At 45.4% G+C, this 20,999-nt stretch overlaps 2 protein-coding genes across 5 annotated transcripts in view; one reads left to right on the top strand and one right to left on the bottom strand.

Annotated features, from left to right (window-relative positions):
* Positions 1–1,886, bottom strand: part of PPP4R4 (protein phosphatase 4 regulatory subunit 4) — a 106,932-nt gene extending 105,046 nt beyond the window's left edge. For 2 of the 4 annotated variants that reach the window (XM_050799038.1, XM_050799042.1), the window contains exons 1-2: positions 1,626–1,886; positions 81–154 (exon numbers count right to left, since the gene is read on the bottom strand). In XM_050799038.1, the coding sequence (XP_050654995.1) occupies positions 81–154; positions 1,626–1,742 (191 nt within the window). In that variant the 5' untranslated portion in view covers positions 1,743–1,886. The remainder of the gene's footprint in view (positions 1–80; positions 155–1,625) is intronic. The other 2 variants (XM_050799039.1, XM_050799043.1) reach the window with 1 other exon arrangement.
* Positions 1–20,999, top strand: part of DDX24 (DEAD-box helicase 24) — a 463,245-nt gene that overhangs the window by 326,714 nt on the left and 115,532 nt on the right. The window lies entirely within an intron of this gene.

Consider the following 20,999-nt stretch of genomic DNA (forward strand, 5'->3'; position numbering starts at 1 on the left):
ACATACATTTTAGAAAGCATTGATCTCTGCTGCCACAGGGGGAAAAAAAAGAGCAATTTCACAGAAAGACTAGGAAATACCTGAGCAGATAAACAGCCCTTTCAATATCACTGAGGTCTTCATCGACTGTCAATCTTTCTATTTCTTCTGGTGTCTGTCAAGGGTAAAATACACATTTATGCACCACAAACATTGGGTCAGTCTTGCCTCCCAACCTCCCAGTGACCCTCTATGAGGATAAACGAATGAAAAAGTTTCACAATTAAGCATTAACAATGAAAACTAATCAAGGAGCTGAGGATACCAGGCGACATCAATCACGGAAGTCTCCAATTGGGTGGTCGAATTTGGGGAGGGGACTGTTTTTTTTCTGTTTTTATCCTTCTAGCTTCTGGATTGCAGCTTGAAAATCGCATCGTGGCTTCAGAACCTTGGCTGAAATCCATTTCATACGCATGTTATAAAACGAATAAATACACACACTTTTATCTCTAATACCTCACGGCTATTTCTCCAGCATTTTCCACCCCAAGAAATGCTAAAAGGGGGATGGATGAACACTGCAGCCGAGCAGGCATGAAAAGGACAAGATCTGGAGTGGGGGAGGGAAGGAAATCAACTCTGGGGCTGGAAGAAACCAGAGATTTGAGATATTGCGGCAGGTGGGAGTGAGAGGAGCTAAAGCAGCTAATTAAGCGATGGCCAGGGGAAAGGGGTCCTGTCCGTAAACTAGGTTTGCTGGCGCTAAAGGTTGGAGCCTCTGGGAGGAAGATGACTCTGCGGGGTGGGAGAGCCGGTGGGGGTGGGGGGAGCAAGCTGAAGGTTGACTCCCTCAAGGGATTGGGGAGCAGGGTCCCAGCTAGAGTCCTGGAGGGGTTGGGAGGAAAGGATGCGCGGTGACTCAGGAGGGCGGCAAAGGGTCGCGAGGGCTTGTAGACGGGGACCAGGACCACACTGAGAAAGGGTGCTGGCTGGGAAGCGAGAGGAGGCCGGGCTGCCTCGAGGGCAGAGGGACCCGAGCTTGATCTGACTTGGTGGGCTGGGGGTGAGCGGACGGGACGCTGGGTGGTGTCTCGGGGAGAGGTGGGGGGAGGAGTCGGGAATGTGTGGACCGAGGGGTGGGCCTGGGGCCAGAACCCGGGCGGCGTCAGCGGACCAGAGGTTGGGGAGCCCAGGAGAGGACCGGGGAGAGGTGGGCTGAGGCCTCGAGGGGCAGCTCCCGCGGGGTGGGGCGGGGGGCGGAAGGAAGGGGGTCCGCGACTGAGGACGCTGGGGCTGCCCCGAGGGCTGGGGCTCGGCCGTTCCTGGGGGTGAGCCGGGGGGATTCGGACGCCTCAGAAGGGGCAAGGGCCGCGGGGCTGGCGCCGGGTCGGGGCTGGGGCAGGGACCCGTCCCTTGCGGATGGGGGTCCAGACTAGAGAGGACTGGGTCCGCGCTGAGGAAGGGTCCGGGAGGAGCTGGCTTAGGGCGGCACGGCAACAGGGGCTGGAGGAGGACGGAGGGGCCGGTCCGAGAGGGTCCCGGCGGCCCGAAGGAGGGGAGGGTGGTGGGGTGGGGTGGGGCGGAGATCAGCGCGGGGCAGGCGGCCGGACGCCCTGAGGGCAGGTCCTCTCCCCGGGGCGCACCTTGAGGCTCCGGCGGACCGGCCTCTCGATGATGGTGAGCTCCTGCAGGTCCTCCATGTAGCCGAACAGGCTGTTCTGACTGAAATCCATCGCGGCGGCGGACGGCGGCGGATGCATGGACCGCCGGGCACCCTCGCCGCCCGGGCCGGAGCGGCCCCGGGATGCCGGACGCGCTCAGCCCCGCGGCCGCCCACCAGCAGGACTTTCTCCCGCTCTTGGCCGCCGGAGCCGAGCGTGAGGCTGGCGGGCGGCGGGAGCAAGAGCACGGCCCGGCGAGGGGGCGGGGCGGGCCCGGCGAGGGGGCGGGGCGAGGCGCGCGGGCGGGCTGTGGGGGCGGGGCCAGGGGCGGTGGCCCGCCACCTTGCCCACCTCGGCCCCGCCCCCTCCCGGGTGCCGCGCGCACGGGCAGGACGCAACTGCCGCGCAACGACGCGGCGGCCCCGCCACCCCTCTGCGCCCGTTCCTCGCTGTCCTCCTAAACCCCCGTCCGCCCCCAACCAAGGGCGCCCCACCCCACGGCGCGTGCGCAGAGCCTTTTGCCTCCAGCAGCCGGCTGAGGCGGGCTGGGGGCGGGGGCTGGGGGCGGGGAGGCTGAGCCAATGAGAGCGGAAGCAGAGGAGAGTGAGCTGGCTGGGCTGCGGCTGCACCTGCTGACTTAACTTAACTGTCCGGTTATTCCCAGGACCGCCCACCCCAGCTGGCGGGTCGCGAACCCAGAGACCCCCCTAACACAACTCCAGCCCTAAGGGGAGCGCTGAGTGCCCAAAATAAGCAGTTAGAACGCGGGGTGCCGGGCTGACGGGGGAGGGGGCTGTGGGAATACAGCCCTGGAGGGGCTGGCTTTTGGGCAAGGGCAGCATTCGGAAAAGGCCTCCCGGAGAAGAGTCACTTAAACTGAATCTTAGCTTTCCCAAAAGAAATAATAAAAGCAAGTCCGTCTGGGGTTGAAGCCTGGGTGTGTTTGGTTGTGTTTGAGAAGTGCCGTCAAAGTAGAGCTCGGGGCTCGGGCACCGAGGGCTTGGCGAGGTGGGTAGAGGGAAGAGGACCTAGGTCGTTGGTGAAGAGAAGCCCTGCTCTGGACAGTCACGCTGAGTCCCTTGCACTTGGTTCTGTTAAGAATGGGACGAGATGGAAGGGGAATTGGGGCGGTTTTTTTGGACCTTGGGGACAAGTTATGTTCGTACTCCAGCTCGTCAGTCAGTCAGTAAGGCCCTTTTCTTTTTCGTTTTTATTTTCCACTCGTTCCTTCTCCACACCCATTCTTCTACCCGCCATATACACCCTCTCCTCTACTAAGGTATGTCCCAGTTCATGCACCTTATACAGCCTCAAAAGATACATGGTTTGTGTCTGTTTTTAACATACGTGAACGGCATTGTGATAAGAACTCATTCTGTTCCTTGTTTTTCTCTCAGTGTCTTAGAGATCTATCCATGTGACACTATACAACCAGAGTTCATTATTTATGACTAATAATAGTATTTGATTTGTGTGTCTATCATATTCTACTTATCAATTCCTCAAATAACGGACAATTAGGTCGCCAGCAGGTCCTTGCTACCACAGACTATGCTGGAATGGGTGTTAGACGTGTCCCTTACAGAACATAAGAAATCGAGTCCCTGGGTCATGAAGTCCACAGTATTTGGTTTCACTCTGTCATGTTGCCCTCCAGATGGCTTTGCCATTCACACCCACCAATGGCACATGAAGGTAGGAAGGTACCCGTTTCCCATTTTATATGGTAACATTTGGTATTATCTGATGTCCTAATTTCTGTCAATCTGAAATCAGTAAAGTAGTATCACATTGTAATTTCGATTTGTATTTCTTTGATTGGTGGTGTTAACCATTTTTCCATATACTTAAGAACCGTCGAGATTGTTTTCCTTCTGTGAATTATCTATTTACATCCTTTACCTATTTTCTGCTGGATTTTATTATTTTTTCTGAATGAATTTTAGCAGTTGAGTTTCTTATATGTTCTAAATATTAATTTTTTGTCAGTTTTAGAAAAACATTGCCAATATTTCTCTCAATCTTTCATGCATCCTGTTTGCTTGGTCTTTGCTATGGTACGATGAAGGAGAAATCCTTAATTTTCATTTAGCCTAATGCATCAAATTTTAGCCTTGTGGAGTGTGGTTTTGGGGTCTTGTTTAAGAATCTTTTCCCACCTATTAGTTGCAAAATATTCTCCTACATTTTCCCCTATTTGGCTTCATACTTTTACCTGTCACAGGTCTTAATCCATCTGATGTTCACCTTGCATACAGTGTGAGCAGGAATACAGTATAATTATTAACTCTATTTAGTGAACCAGTTTTCCCAGCAGCAACCACCAAACAATCCATCTTTCCCCCTCCGATGCATGATGGCATCTGTATCATATGCCAAGCCCTAGAGACACACACGTCTGTCTCTGAGTTCTTGTTGCTATTCTATTGATCTAGATCTGTTCCTGTGCTAGTGCTGTGCTGATTTTATTGCTATGGCTTAATTATACATCCTAAGATCTAGTAGAGTGAATTTCCCACTCTTGGCTCTTTTGTTTTTCAATTTTGCCTTTGAAGTTCAAAGCAAAATGGTCAGTAATGATGCCCACAGCTAAAATTCAGGTTTTCTAATCCCTACTTTACTAAGGAGAAGTGAAGGGAAGTAGAAGAGGACAGAAACATGATGGGATGAGGATGGAGAAGAGGCAAACACATGAGGAGGTGGTTTTCCTAAGCAAATATCTTACAGCCTCCCCTTTCTGTCAATTTCTGAAATTCTGTGCCTTTTGATTTGTAAATGATACAAAATATTACCTGTCAACTTTACCCTATTCCAGCTAAGAAGTATTATCTCACATTTGGGTTTTGTAAAAGTATCATCTAAAACTGGAGGACGTTCTTAATGAACAGTTGATTGAATATACAGATATAGCTTTAATGTTGGTCGTTCCAGGGCAGGAGGTTGATGAAGGGAAAATGTTCAATTTGATGACTGGAATCTGTAACTGCTCTAATTACCACTCTGTGATGGAAGTAGCCTGCCCAGCCTGGCTGCCAGGAAACCTGAGTCCCAGTCCTGGCTCTGCCAGTGACATGTGGCAGAATGACTCTTGGATCTGTTTTCCTTATCTGAACTGCTTTCATGCATGTTGTCTCAACGTGCCCTCAAAGCATCCCCGTGGAATGCAGAAAAGCTGCATCACTATTCTAATTTTACAAATAATGAAATTGAGGCTCAGAGAATTTATGTGACTTAGTCATGAACACACAGCTAAGGGAAACTAGATTTATCCACTTTGTTTATTCATTTAAAAATAGCATGGTAGGCCGGGCGCAGTGTCTCACGCCTGTAATCTCAGCACTTTAGAAGGCTGAGGCAAGTGGATTGCTTGAGCTCAGGAGTTCGAGAACAGCCTGAGCAATATGGTGAAACCCTGTCTCTACAAAAAATACAAAAATTAGCTGGGCGTGGTAGCACACACCTGTAGTCACAGCTAGGGAGGCTGAGGTGGGAAGATCTCTTGAGCCCAGGGGCTCAAGACCAGCCCTGGCAACATAGCATCTCTACAAAAAATAACAAAATTAGCTAGGTATGGTGGTGCACACCTGTAGTCACAGCTACTTGGGAGGCTAAGGCAGGAGGATCACTGGAGCCCAGGAGGTCAAGATTGCATCACTACACTCCTGCCTGAGTGACAAAATGAGACTCAAAAAATAAAATTAAAAAAATTAGCATGGTGCTAACTAAGCACATGGACTTTGAAGCTCGGGTACTTGGGGTTGAGTCAAACTCTGCTGCTTCCTATCTTCAGCAAAGTATTTAACCTCTCTGTTCCTCACTTTAAATATCTTTAAGCTAGGAATAATAGTAGCACTTAGTACAAAGTGTGGTGAAAATTAAATGAGATAATATGCATACAATGCTTAGAAACATTCTCGGCACAAGTGTTTGTTGTTACTATTATTATAGTCACCAGACCAGTGTCCCTCTGAACCCAGGTTCAGAACTGAGTCAAGAAGTTGTGCTGAATCAATTGATTATAATGGGAGGCAAAATAATGTTTCCCCAAAGATGTCCACATCCTAATTTCCTGAACATATGGGCATGTTACCTTACGTGGCCTAAAGGATTTTGATGCAACTAATTTAAGGATATTGAAGTAGGGAGATTATCCTGGTTTACCTCCGTGGGCTCAATGTAATTACAAGGAACCTTCTACGTGAAAAAGGGAAGCAGAAGTTCAGTGTCAGAGTGATGCCATGCAAGGATGCAATCAGCCACGTTTTTTTGTTTTTGGTTTTTTTTTTTGGGGGGGGGGAGATAGAATCTCACTCCACCCTCGACCTTCCAGGTTCAAGTGATCCTCCTGCCTCAGCCTCCTGAGTAACTAGGACTACAGCTGTGTGCCCGCTAATTTTTTTTTTTTTTTTTTTTTTTTTTTTTTTTTTTTTTTTTTGCTGTTGTTCTTGGAATAAGATCTCACCATGTTGCCCAGGCTGGTCTGGAACTCCTGGACTCAGGGACAACCTCGGCCTCCCAAAGTGCTGGGATTATAGGCATGAGCCACCACGCCTGACTGAGTGCTGGCTTTCAATATGAAATGGGGCCATAAGCCAGCACCCTGTAGAACTTGGAAACAAAAAAACTTGAAAATTCTCCCCTAGGAATGCAGCTCTGCTGGCATCTTGATTTTAGCCCAGTGAAAACTATTTCAGACTTCTAGCTTCCATAACTGTAAGATAATAAATTTATGTTGTTTTAAGCTGCTAGGTTGGTGGTAATTAGTTATAGCAGCCATAGGAAACTAATACAATGATATCATATGCAAAAAAAAATTTTAGGTGAATAAAAAGCTGAAATATGAAAGGCAAATCTTTCAAACTTTTGGAAGAAAATATAGGAGAATCATTTTATGACATCTGAATAGGGAAAATTTTCTTAAAACAAAAGCATAAGCCATAAAATAAAAGATTGATAAATCTAACTACTTTAATTCTGGCCTGGGTGACAGAGTCAGACCCTATCTCGAAAAAAGAAAAAAATCTAACTACTTTAAGAACTTGTATTTATCAAAAAATACCACAAAGACCATGACAAGACAAACTGTAAACTGGGAAAACATATTTACAACCAATTAATCATAGAAGAATTACTGTCCAGATTCAAGAACTTCAAAAAAATCAGAAGACAACTAAATAGAAAAATGGGCAAAATATATAAACAGGCAGTCATTTTACAGAAGAAGAATCACCAATATGAAAAGGAGCTCAATCTCAATAATCCTTAATTAAGAATAATTAACATAACCTTAATAATAATTAAGCTCAACCCTCTCCAATAGAAGTGAAAAGGCAAATTTATAGACCCATCAAACAGGCAAAATTTTAAACATCTGATCACATCAAATGTTTTGCAAATGTCAAGAGGCAGACTTACATACTGCTTGTGGAAGTGTAAACTGGTGCAACCACTTTGGAAAATAACTTGGCATTAACTTGTAAAACACTAGAGAAACTCTTGCAGGTTTGCACAAAGAGCTATGTACAAGAAGTTTCATAGCAGTACATATTGCAATAGCAAAGGCCTGGAAACAACTCAAACATTTATGGACATTTAAATACTTAAACTAATTGCATTTTACTCAATCAATGGAAAACTGTCAGTGAAAATATACCACAACTACATAATTCAGTGAAGACAAATCTCAGGAACATGTTGAACAACAAATGCAAATTGCCAAAGTTTATCTACATGTGACACCATTTACACAATATTCTGAAACAATAATATATAATATCTATATGTGATTAAAATGACCAAAAAAAGAAGAAGAATGGTAAACACAAAATGTAACCTATTGTTTAGCTCTAGGACTAAGACGTGCTCAGGGAGGGACACACAAAGGGCAGAGGTAATGTGTTATCTTTTGAATTGGTGATACATGAGTGTTTTTTTTTATTGTTATGCTTAAAATATCCATATGTATTACATATGATTTTTTACACAGGAAATATTTTATAATTTTTTAGATCAGGACAATTAAATGTTTTCCAGTTATAGTTTAGCCACTTCATTTATCCATTCATTCATTCATTCAAAAATATTTCAAGGATTATTGCTATATTATAGGCTTTGTTCTAGGTGTAGGCCTTACTATCAGGTAGCATACATCCTAGTGAGAACAACAAAAATCAATCTAATCCAATAAGCATACAATTAAATATATCATTACAAACTATGATAATTGCTATGGAAAAAATACAGGTAGTTAGACTGATGGAGGAGCATCACCCCACCTACTTTTGCTTAAGTGAGAAAGAAACCTTCTTTGTGTTAAGCCACTGAGAGGTCATGCTTTCTGTTTCTGCAGCATTGGCTATATATCCTGACTAATAGAGATAGCAGGCCACAGAGTGACAACAGGGACCAGGTGGGAAATGATCATAGCTTGGACTAGAGTTATTACTATAGAGGTAGAGAGTTGTGAACAGATTCAAGAGAAGTTTTACAAGTAACTGGGATGATTAGATGGGGGTGGTGGGGGCAGCGTGTGGAGGTCGGGGAGGCAGAGGCAGTGAAGATGACTTCCTAGTTTTTGGCTTGTGGAGATGGATAGATGGAAATATCAGCCACCCAGTGCTCATTCTGTGCTTTCATTAATGTCTGAGCAGATGGCATTTGCTGACAACTGCCCCAGAGCTCCACGTGGATGTCACAAAGTCTGCCTTCCAAGTCAGCAGCTGTTCTCTGCAATTCTCTTCAGCTTGGATCATAAGTGAACTAGACCAGGCTCCTAGTGGGTCATACTCGTTGGAGTCTACCCAGCACCTGATACAATGGTTAGCACATAGTAAGGGCCCTGTTAATGTTTATTGAGAAAGTGAGAAGAGAAAGAGGGAGGAGGCAGGGAGCAATAAACTGGAATATTAGGAGGCTATCTACCACCCTGGTCCGAGCCACCATTATTTCTCACCTGGATCAAGGGTGCCTCTGCTTTTGCCTTTCCTCTTCTAAAGTTGTCTCCAACATAGCCAACATGAACCTATTAACACAAAAGTCAGACCTAGTCACCATGAGCTTGAAACCAGGGTAGCCAACATGAACCTATTAACACAAAAGTCAGACCTAGTCACCATGAGCTTGAAACCAGGGTTACTTAACCTTGACACCACAGACACTGTGGGCCCGCTAATTGCTGGGGAGGGGAGGAAAATGCTGTCCTGTGCATTGAAAGATATCCTCTACCCACTTAGTGTCATACTGCTCCTCCACCCTCTTTCCCACCACTGTGATGATGAAAAATGTTTCTACAGATTGCCAAATGTCCCCTGGAGACAAAATTCCTCCTTCCTACCCCAAACCCTGCAATTCTCTCCATCTCATGTGGAGAGTGTCCTTCCACATGCCCTCACCCTCTGATCTCATGTCCTCCCATTTCTCCCTCACCCATTCTGCTTCCTTCATGCACACTGGCTGCCTTGCTATTCTTCCAACACTTAAGGTATGATCCAGATCAGAGCCATTGAGCCTGCTAGTCCCTCTGCCTGGAATGCTTTTCCCTTGGATTTTCAAATAACTCATTCCATCACCCGCTTTAGGGTTTTACTCAAATGTCATCTTCTTGATGAGGCCAACTTGGGATGTCTTTCAAGAAATTAAAATCCTGGTGTATTAGTTTGCTAGGGCTGCCATAACAAAATACCACTTACTAGGTGGCTTAAACAACAGAAATGTATTTTCTCACAGTTCTGAAAGCTGGAAGTCCCAGACGAAGGCATCTGCAGGATGGCTCGCCTCCTGTGGCTGCCTTCCTGCCAGGGCCTCACATGGCCTTTTCTCTGGGTGTAGACCTCCCTGGTTTTGTGTCCAAATTTCTTATGAAGACACAGTCCTAATCGACTAGGGCCCATTTTAACTTAATTACCTCTTTAAAGGCTCTATCTCCAAATACAGTCACAATCTGGGGTACTAAGGGTTAGAGCCTCAACACATGAATTATGAGAGGGACACAATTCAGCCCATGACACCCACCATCGCCACCACCAGCAATGATCACTCTACCATTCTGAATATTTTACTTACTCACCTTGTCTATGGTCTTTTTCTCCTCCAATAGAATGCTGTGTTCCATAAAGGCAGGGATTTTTTGTCCATTTTATTCACCACTGCATTGCCAGAATCACGCCTGGCACATAACGGATGCTTGTTAACTATTTGTTACAGTAATGAATAGACATAGCTCCTCCACTTAACTTCTCTGAGACTCAGCTCCCTCTGTCAAATAAGGGAATTAGGCTAGATAAGACAGAGCAAGAATTATGTTTTATTTAAATCTGACTGCCAACGTAGCTGGGTTACCTAGAAAACAGTCTGCGGTGAAGCTTAGGTGTTAATGCTTTCTGGCGCTGGGGGAGGCAGGGGGAGAGTGGGGGTACAATCCCAGGGCAGCTGGAGTGAGGGAGAGTGCAGCGAGATGGGGCAGGAAGGGAAGCAAATACAGGGCACTGTGCTGCCCACCAGGCCTCAGTTTACCAATAGGCACTGCCAGATGTCTGGCCACACAGGACATCTCGAGGCAGGCCTGGGAAATGCTCATGAGAAGGAGGCCTGTCAGGCTTCCTGCCACCTCCCGTTGGTCAGAGTTGGCTTCTCAGCGATTAACTCCCTTGCACTGGAATTGTCTCACCTGGCTCAGCAGGCTCTGGGGCTCAACCCCTCAGGAGGAGGGCTGCCTCCAGCCAGGAAGTAGATGGAGGAGCCTGAAGGGGTCAGCCTCAGGCTGCAGGGACCTGAGGAAGGAGGGTCAGGAAGACAGCAGCCCTGATCCCTGTAGTCTGGGCAAATGACTCTGAGCCTAGGAGACAGGGGAAACCCAGAGACTCTGAGATGCCCAGGATGTGTCCAAGACAGGTGAGATGGGGGAAAGGAGTCAGTGAGGGGAACAGCAGAGGCATCTGGAACAGAAGCCATGATAAAGCTGGTCAGAAGCACAGGTGGGCTCCAGCAGTTGAGGAGGGAGCTCAGGTGAGCACAGTAGAGCGGGCCGGCACTTGGGTAGGCAGCCTGGACCCAAGGAGCTGGCTTTGTTTGTTTGAAGTCCTGACAGAGGGTCCATGTCCCCGGCAGCCTGGTCTCGTGAAACTGCTCTAGCAGGGACCTTGAAGAGGGAGCCCAGCTTCATTTCCTGCCGAGTGGGACTCCAGGTGTCTGCAGCCAGGGAAGAGGCTCTGATCTCGCCTGGCAGCCGAGCTGCTTCATTAGCAACAGGCTGTGGCCGCCCAGCTTCCCCGACTCCCACCCCCCACCCCTCCCCGCCCCGCTAGCCTCCCCATCAGCCGCCTCAGCCGCTCATGTGCTCCTCACTTTGCAAACTTCCTAAACTCGGCCGCCCCCTCAGCTGTCTCTGAAGGGGGAGAGGGCGTTCGCTGCCACCACTCCCCTTCTCCGGGAAGGGGTGTTGTATTCTCCTGTGTGGGCTGTGTGTGTTGGGCTGCGCCTCGACTCGAGGGCAGATTCCTCCCTCCAGAGGTGATGATACGCGCCGAGAGCAGATTGCACATTTGTCTCCTGGGAGGCAGTGGGCGAGAGAAGCAGAATGCGCTGTGTGAGCGTGGGGAGGGGGTGCCTGTAGAACCGTGAGGGGGTGATGGGCTCGGAGCGCAGGGAGTGTGTATGACTGTCGCTGCTGGCTGCCTGCAGAGGCAGCGGGAGACTGATTATAGGGCTGGGTCCCGTGGCTCTGGATGTGGGTGCGAGAAGCTGCATTTGCACTTGCCTGTCAAGGTGGGGGTGATGGTTGCCCTGGTGACTAGGCTGGGAAGTGGGTTGGTCTTGCCGACAAATGCTGGAAGGAAAATATGACAAGCACCTTTTAGGGATTTTCTCTTTTCTTTTTCTTGATTGGAGCACCAGTTCGATAGAGCCCTGGGATCATAAATGAAGGACAACTTTCAGTGGTTGGACCCACCATATCCTGTTCTGGTTCCCTGAGAAAACCCCACAGCACCTGCTCGGAGCCCACTGAGCTGGCATAGAAGGCCTGGATCCTAATCCTAACTGGTTCGCCCTGGAACCTGGGACAAGTGGCTCCCGCCCTCTAGTCCTCACTTAGACCAGGAACCCTCCAGGACCTCTTTGTGTTCTGATTCCTGGACCTCACCCCCAGACAATGTGATTAGTAGGTCCACAGCTGGGCTTAAGAATCTGCATTTTAGCCATTCCACCCGCTGCACCTCCTACATACACTGGACCTGCGTTTCAGAGCCACTGTAATCTGCCATTAAAAGTTCTGGCTTTGGGATCTGACAGGACAATCTATCTGTAGCCTATCTAGGCCTCAGTTTCCTCATCTGTATAGTGGAGGAAAAAGGACGCCCAACCATGCAGTTACTGTGAGGATCAGATGAGATAAGGCCACAAGCATAGCACAGGGTCTGGCACCTTGGGGCAGGGGAGTCCAGTAAATGTCAGGCTTTCAGCTTATTATTCTATCTGAACCTGTAGTGTCTCTACTACCCTCTCCCCTTCCCAGTAGCCCCTCGCCAGGCACATCCCACATCCAGGAAAATGGTTTCTGCAGTAAGCGAGAATCAGTCAGGTTAGAACTTAGGCAGAGGAGGAGGAGGCAGTGCTCACAGCTGGGGCACTCACACCCGAGTTCCAGCTCCATTTAATCTGTTGCCATGACAATCGCAGCTTCACCAACCTCTGTAGGGTAAAATGACTTCCTTCAACATCCAAATGCTCTGGATGTCTGTGGTCATTTTACCAAAGGCACTAGGAGATGGCAGGGATACACACCTCTCTCATCCCGACCCTATCATCATTTCAGTTCTCATCTCGGGATATACTGAGGGCTTCTGGACAACAAGGACTTGGCTGAATTTTGCTTCAAAGCCCCAGCACCTAATGCAGTGCCTAGCATACAGTAGGCAGATGACAAATGCTGGTTGAATGAATAAATGCAGTGCAAATCTGCTTTTCTTAATCAACAATGCACTTCATTTAGTAGATGGATGAAATAGAATTAGGACTCCAGGCATCTGTTACTTGATTTCTTCCCCACTTACCTTTTTTGAGAGAACTGCATTTCAGCCCCTGTAAATGGCATTCAGTCCCCTTGGCATTAGTACTAGATCCCCCTAGGAAAGCCCAGGGCACGCAGATACAGCCCACCAGACCCTCAAACTTTTGAAGTAGTGTTTCCTCAGCATATTTGTTCGTACAAGCTCTTCTGAACCTTACTGGTTATTGATATATCAAATTTCGTATGCAACAAGAATCAATATTCCCCTTGCAGGGCCCTGCTTCCTCTGAACATGAATTCTTCATGTCTCATCACTTCCCATCTCCTTCTCTCTAGCAAAAAATGGAATTGATGAAACTCAAATCTACTCAGAATTGCAGATGATTAACCAATCTCATATAAGAAAAGAAGATTAGGCCAGGCTCGATGGCTCACACCTGTTATCCCAGCACTTTAGGAGGCTGAGGCAGGCGGATCACTTGAAGTCAGGAGTTCGAGACCACCCTGCCCAACATAGTGAAGCCCTGTCTCTACTAAGAATACAAAAATTAGCCGGATGTGGTAGTGTGCACCTGTAATCTCAGCTACTGGGGAGGCTGAGGCACTAGAATCACTTGAACCCAAGAGGTGGAGGTTGCAGCCAGCCGAGATCGTGCCACTGCTCTCTAGCCTGAGCAACAGAGTGAAACTATGTCTCAAAAAAAAAAAAAAAAAAAAAAAAAAAAAAAGATAAGAAAAGATTAAAACTCTTGACTCAGGAGCTTTTTTGAACAAAATTATCTGAGGGATTAATATATCTGTGTTGTCTACAATTAGTAGCTTGAGCTTTGGTTAATGAGGCCTGTGATTAAGAAGTAACATTTGTTTATTCATTAACCAAGTATTTATTGAGTACTTCCTATGGCCAGGCAGGGCCAGCTGCATAGGTAAATGACCTGGGCAGTTGTACAGGGTCCAGAGCTCAGAGGGGCCCTGAACTTGGTTTCCTGTTGTGGCCATCTTGAAATTCTCAACAATTTTATCTTTGAACTTGTGTTTTGCAAGTAAAGCCCTACGGGACGCTGAAGCATGTCTGTGAGTTGAGGAGGGAAGTACAAGGCGTGTCCACTTTTCCTCGCTGCCAGTTACACAGAGTGTTCACCATCCTCCGTGAACGTGGAGTTCTGGGGACCCACAGGCATGGGAGTTCAGAGAAGCTCAAAGTGAGTCCAAGGTAAGTGTGTTCTGGCCAGAGCCCGAAATTTCTATTCAAACTGGGAGACTTGCTTCAAACACAGAAAGAAGGCAATGGTATTCTAACCCACACCATGGCAAGATGCTCCATCACATCCTTCCTTACTGGTGCTGCTTCCCTGCATTGGCCAACCACACCCACTAAAGATGATGCTTAGAAGGAAAGGGGAGAGAAGGGTCCCAGAGCTTGTATTCCTTTCAGTCCTCCCTACTCCCCTCAAGAGGAAGGCAAAGAGTGCTGATGAAATGTGCACATATCAAGAAGTGAAAGGAAAACAGATTCGCTTGTTTTTGGCAGCATTTCAAACAGTGTCCTGGTAAGAATAAAATGCATAGGCACATGCAAACTACAAAATTCTGTGGTTGCATAAACAAGTTTAATGCACTCATGTTTACGTTTAAAAATGGCATTGTATAACATAAAGACGAATGCTGAAATTCATGTTAATAAGTTTTTACTTTTTCTTTACTTACAACATTAAATAATATATAAAATATACAAGATAAACTGAGAGAGAAAGACACCAGGGAAGATAGGAAAATGCTTTCTATTTTAGTTTCTCTAATGATATATATATATATACACACACACATATTTTTGCTTTTTGAGCAAGGAACCTCACATTTTTATCTTGCACTGGGCCCCACAAATTATGTAGCCAACCCTGGGGTCGCAAGTTGGAAACACATGCTTATCTCCAAAAAGCTAATTTCTTCTTTCTTTCATTATTCTGAAAAATGTTTCAATCCTCACAGAGCAAGCAAATAAACAGTTTTAAAGGAAATGAAAAGGAGTAAATAACTGACTTTCATAGAGTTGATGAGGATCAAATGAGTTAGTACAAGTCAAATGTTGAGGACAGCATTTGCAGCATAGAGAGTGTTATCCTAAGGATGTCTTGGTCCATCTGTGTTGCTATAAAGGAATACCTGAGGCTGGGTGATTTATAAAGGAAAGAGGTCTATTTGGCTCACAGTTCTGAAGGCTGTACAAGAAGCATGGCACGTGCATCTGCTTTTGGTGAGGGCCTCAGGCTGTTCCCACTCATGGCAGAAGGAAAAAGGGAGCCCATGTGTGCAGAGATCACATGAGAGGAAGCAAGAGAGAGAGGAAAGATGCCAGGCTCTTTTGAACGATCAGCTTTGACAGGAACTAATACAGTAATAACTCGTTACCACATGCATGGCACCAAGTCGTTTGTGAGTGACCTACCCCCTGATCAAATACCTCCCATTAGGCCCCACCTCCAACATTGTGGATCAAATTTCAATATGAGTTTTGGAGGGGACAAACAGCCAAACTATAGCAAAGGGTTTGCTAATATTATTGTTCATTCCAAGGAAGAGAAAACTTCCCGCATCCATTGGCTTCTGAGGATGGGGGTTCTGGGTTTCTTAGGCCAGTACAATATTTTGTTTTGTTTTGGAATTTGAATTTCAAAACTATGAAGGGGAACAGCGCTGCCCAGTTGCCTCCGGCCTTACTACTGCTGGTTGGGGTATAACCTGGCCATGCCACCCACTTGTTTATTGCAGCTTCATTCATCAGTTTCTTCAACAAGCAGAGTGGAAGGCTGTTTTTAGTTCCTGTCCTGCATGCTCTGCTCTGTTGCAAAAGGAAATGACCCCTTTATTCAACCCCAATGCAAACCCTGTTTCAATCTAGCAAAAATATTTCTAAAGCTTTGTTCTACTCACTTAGCATCATACTTGGAACTAAGAGAGAACAAAAGGCATCTAAATGAGGTACAGCCCTTGCCTAGATGAGCTTATGATGTAAGACAAGAAACAACATGCACAAACTGTTAAGTATAGCTGCATATAATGCAAATATATGTGGCTTAAAACCAAAACTGATTGTAGTTACTCAGAAATTACTTCTGGGTCAGGGCAGGAGTGGGAGGGGAGGAGAAATTGTGTGATATAACTTAAATCCATGGATAAATTAAATCTTAATACCCATTAACTCCTTTCCCTTATAAAAGACAGGAAGGGCAGGGAATCGCACCTAAGGTAACTGTTTGCTGTTCAAGGAGGTTGCATGAATGAATCTTTGGCCATGAAGATATTCCCTGAGTCATCAGGAGGCAGAGAGAAAAGTCTTTCCCTGTGAGGGAAAGAAGATGCCCAAAACACAAGGAAGGCGTCAGAGTGGAAAGAATTAAGGATGGTGGCTGGGTGCAGTGGCTCACATCTGTAATCCCAGCACTTTAGAAGGCCGAGGCAGGCAGATCACTTGAAGTCAAGAGTTCGAGACCAGCCTGGCCAACATGGTGAACCCTACTTCTACTAAAAATACAAAAAATAATCCCATTGAAAAGTGGGCTAAGAACATGAATAGACAATTCCCAAAAGAAGATTTACAAATGGCCAAGAAACATATTTTAAAAAGCTCAACATCACTAATGATCAGGGAAATGCAAATCAAAACCAAAATGTGATATCACCTTGCTCCTGCAAGAATGGCCATAATCACAAAATCAAAAAACAATAGATGTTGGCATGGACGCGGTGAGCAGGGAACACTTCTACACTGCTGGTGAGAATGTAAACTAGTACAACCACTATGGAAAACAGTGTGGAGATTCCTTAAAGAACTGAAAGTAGAACTACCATTGGATCCAGCAATCCCAGTACTGGGTATCCACCCAGAGGAAAAGAAATCACTATATGAAAAAGATACTTGCACATGCATGTGTGTAGCAGCAATTGCAAAATCGTGGAACCAACCCAATGCCCATCAATTGATGAGTGGATAAAGAAACTGTAGTATATATATACAATGGAATACTACTCAGCCATAAAAAGGAATGAATTAATGGCATTCGCAGCAACCTGGATGAAATTGGAGACTGTTATTCTAAGTGAAGTGACTCAGGAATGGAAAACCAAGCATCATATGTTCTCACTGATATGTGGGAGCTAAGCTAGGAGTACGCAAAGGCATAAGAATGGTACAATGGACTTTGGAAACTTGGGAGGAGGAGTGTGAGGGGTGCAAGGGATAAAAGATTACAAAAAAGGTTCAGTGTATACTGCTCAGGTGATAGGTGCACCAAAATCTCACATCACTAAAGAACTTATGTAACCAAACACCACCTGTACCCCCATAACCTATGGGGAAACATTTAAAAAAATGAAAAATATTTATAGATGTCAAAAATGTAAATAAAAATAAATTAGCCAGGCATAGTGATGTACACCTGCAGTCCTAGCTATTCAGGAAGCTGGAGAATCTCTTAAACCCAAGAGGCAGAGTTTGCAGTGAGCCGAGACTGTGCCATGGCACTCCAGCCTGGGTGACAGAGCAAGACTCTGTTTAAAAAAAAAAAAAGAGATAGACTTAAGGATGGTGATGTCTAATATTCAACATGAAGTTATTTGCATTGCTGAGTGGTAAAGGCCCCTCTTTTGCCAGTAAATCTCAAGACAATTGGCCCTAGAGACAAAGACACTGTGTCCCATGAGTGGGGCTTCTTCACTGTGAAGAATCACTTTCTCATTTTTACTTCTCCCAGAGTGTCTGGCACTTGGCAAGAAATTGATGACTATTTATTATAAGAGAGATTTTTAAAAAGGAGAAATATTTAATGAATAGACAATTAGAAAGTGAATGATGGTCGACTACCACAAATTTCTCTAACCTCACATCTGGGTACAACTGGAAAGACAGGATGCACACGAGGAGGGCACTGACCCAGGATGTGGCTTGGAGCAAGAGGTGGCGCAGGGCTTCTGTTCCTTTATATTTGGAGGCCAGCTTATAAATAGATGCCATGGCCCCAGAAACTCAAAATGCCTCAGAAGTCAGCCTATGTCAGAACGGCTCACCTTCAGGATGAAACTGAGTGAGCCAATGTACAAATGCTTCTACACAATTTCTCAGCAAGACTATGCAGAGATCGTTAAAGCCATGCCCTGGGATAGTGTTTGTCTTGGCAAACAGAGCTATCAGCAGTCCGCTGCCACCTGTTTCACCACAATACCCGCTGATGCTCCTTCCTGGCTCACACTGGCTCAGTTTCATAAGAGGGGGCAGCTCTGTTTCTCTCCCTGTGTCACCACAATAATTATTGAGAACAATAATTTGAACAATGAGAACTTATAATTCTCTAGTAACATGCAAAAGTAGTGTCATTTACAGAAAAAAAAATCTCCTGAATATTGGGTAACAGAAACCACATGTTCTGCTTCAGTTTTCATGGCAAACTTAAACCTTGGTGGTGAATGGCATTAGAGCCATTCATTCATACATTCATTCATTCATTCAGCACATACTAATAAGGCAACAGTGACACAGCAGGCAGAGTGCACAGTGGAGACTAGTCTGGCTTTATTCCCTCCTACTTCTTGATCCGGAGAGAAAGCCTGCCAGAACAGTGACCATCTGACGCTGAAGTTTGGGGGAGTGATAACATACATCACAGACACCCAAGAACACCCTTGCTACCATCTTTTAGGAGTCACACTCTGATGGTTTAAGTCTCAAACCAGAAACCTCCTACAAATACCATACACATGACAGAGTGGGTGGATTTCAGGCTTAATCCTAGTCCTGCCCCTCACTAGCTGTGTGACCTTGGACATGTTCTTCTCCTCTCTGAGCCTCTACCGCAGGAGATAAAATGGAAATAGAGCATGTTCACTAAGATCACTGAAGCAACAGAAAATAGGAGGGATTGATGAATTTAGAAACTAAGACAGATCTTAAGAATAGCTATTCTATGCTACTCCAGGAAAATTGTTCTAACTCAAAGAATATATTAATGACAAGTATAAGCAGATAATATTAGTTCCTCTTAAAATTAGCTCTAGAACCATGAAACAGTTTCAGGAATACTACAGCCTTTCAAAGTCTTTGTTAGATAACTACATTGCAGTAGACCCTGGAGAACTCAATGCATGCACAAAATGTCCATCCACATTCAACAGTAACTGCAGCTCTTTATAACACATGAACCTGGACACAAACAAGACCTACTTAACACAGTTTCCAGTTTGTTGCTAAGTAACCACTACTGCCTGGTATGAGTGTGTGAGCGCTCTGTTTCTTGTGTCAACTCATTATGCCAACATAATAGGGTGAACTTAACATGGAGAATGGAATGTGAGATTTCATTTTTCATCACCTATACAGTTAGTCTATTATTGTTCAGTCATCTAAAGAGTGTTTTCTAGAACAAGGTGAAAGAACAGAGAGGGCAAAGAAGAACTGAGAGCATATAGGAGGGAAGAGGTAAATATGATTCTTCATGTGGCAATACACAGAGGTCCACCAATGACCACACTTAAACCAGGTGGCAGTCTATCATCTTTGTCTTTTTTTCTTGTCAAATACTGTGTTGTCACCTGGTCGAGTATGAGCCACTAAGACTTGGTGCCATAATATACATTGACCAGTAGAGTGAGGGGCAATATTTACACAGTGACTGTCACAGTCATCCTAAGCCACTCCCCACTCCCAGCCCAAGGAGCACCAAGGCCATTGGGATTATGGTGGCATTCTCCTCCCTGTGGAGGGAGAAGGTAAGAGGTGATTGGCATTTCCTTCTAGTAGCTCTGACCCACTGTCCAGCTGGTCCAGACAGCTGGGCATCCATGCACCTGTTGCTGGCTGTAGTTTCCCAGAGTCCTGCAACTCCCCTGGAGTCCAGAAACACTCTAGGTGGCTTCTTTCTGAGCTGCTGAAGAATGTTTTGTGAATCACTTCTCTCAGGAAAGCAAATGGTCCTGAGGTAACTCCAAATTATTTTCCTCCAACTTTATTGAGATATAACTGACAAATAAAAATTGTATGGACCATGTGATTTTTGATAAATATATATACATTATGAAATGATTACACAATCAATCTAATTAAGGTATCTATAAGATCAACTCCTATATGGTAGCAGCATGGAGAAGTGCAGAGCAAAGGGGAGTGGGGAAAAGCCCCTTATAAGATCTCATGAGAATGCACTATAATGAGAACAGCATGAAGATAACCAGCCCCATGATTCAATTACCTTTCACCGGGCTCCTCCCACAACATATGGGGATTATGAGTACTACAAGTTGAGATTTGGGTGGTGACACAGCCAAACCATGTCATTCTACCCCGGCCCCAGCCAAATCTCATGCTCTCACATTTTTAAACACAATCATGCCTTCCCAACAGTCTCCCAAAGTCTGTAGGGCAGATTAGAGAAAAAAGAATGAAAAGGAATGAACAAAGCCTCCAAGAAATATGGTAATATGTGAAAAGACCAAACCTATGTTTGATTAGTGTACCTGAAAGTGATGGGGAGAATGGAACCAAGTTGGAAAACACTCTTCAGGATATTACCCAGGAGAACTTCCTCAACCTAGCAAGACAGGCCAACATTCAAATTCAAGAAATACAGAGAACACCACAAAGATACTCCTTGAGAAGAGCAACCCCAAGACACATAATTGTCAGATTCGTCAAGGTTGACATGAAGGAAAAAATGTTAAGGGCAGTCGGAGAGAAAGGTCGGGTTACCCACAGACAGAAGCCCATCAGACTAACAGCAGATCTCTTGGCAGAAACCCTACAAGCCAGAAGAGAGTGGGGGCCAATATTCAACATTCTTAAAGAAAATAATTTTCAACCCAGAATTTCATATCCAGCCAAAATAACCTTCATAAGCGAAGGAGAAATAAAATCCTTTACAGACAAGCAAATGCTGAGATTTTGTCACCACCAGGCCTGCCTTAGAAGAGCTCCTGAAAGAAGCACTAAATATGGAAAGGAAAAACCGGTACCAGCCACTGCAAAAACATACCAAATTGTAAAGATCATTGACACTATGAAGAAACTGCATCAACTAACAGGCAAATTAACCAGCTAGCATCATAATTCACACAACAGGATCCAATTCACACATAACAATATTAACCTTAAATTTAAATGGGCTAAATGCCCCAATTAAAAGACACAGACTGCCAAATTGAGTAAAGTGTCAAGACCCATTGGTGTGCTGTATTCAGGAGACCCATCTCATGTGCAAAGACACACATAGGCTCAAAATAAAGGGATAGAGGAATATTTACCAAGCAAATGGAAAGAAAAAAAAAAAAAAGCAGGAGTTGCAATCCTAGTTTCTGATAAAACAGAC

This window comes from Macaca thibetana, chromosome 7 (assembly GCF_024542745.1).
Source record: "Macaca thibetana thibetana isolate TM-01 chromosome 7, ASM2454274v1, whole genome shotgun sequence".
NCBI classification, from domain to species: Eukaryota; Metazoa; Chordata; class Mammalia; order Primates; family Cercopithecidae; genus Macaca; species Macaca thibetana.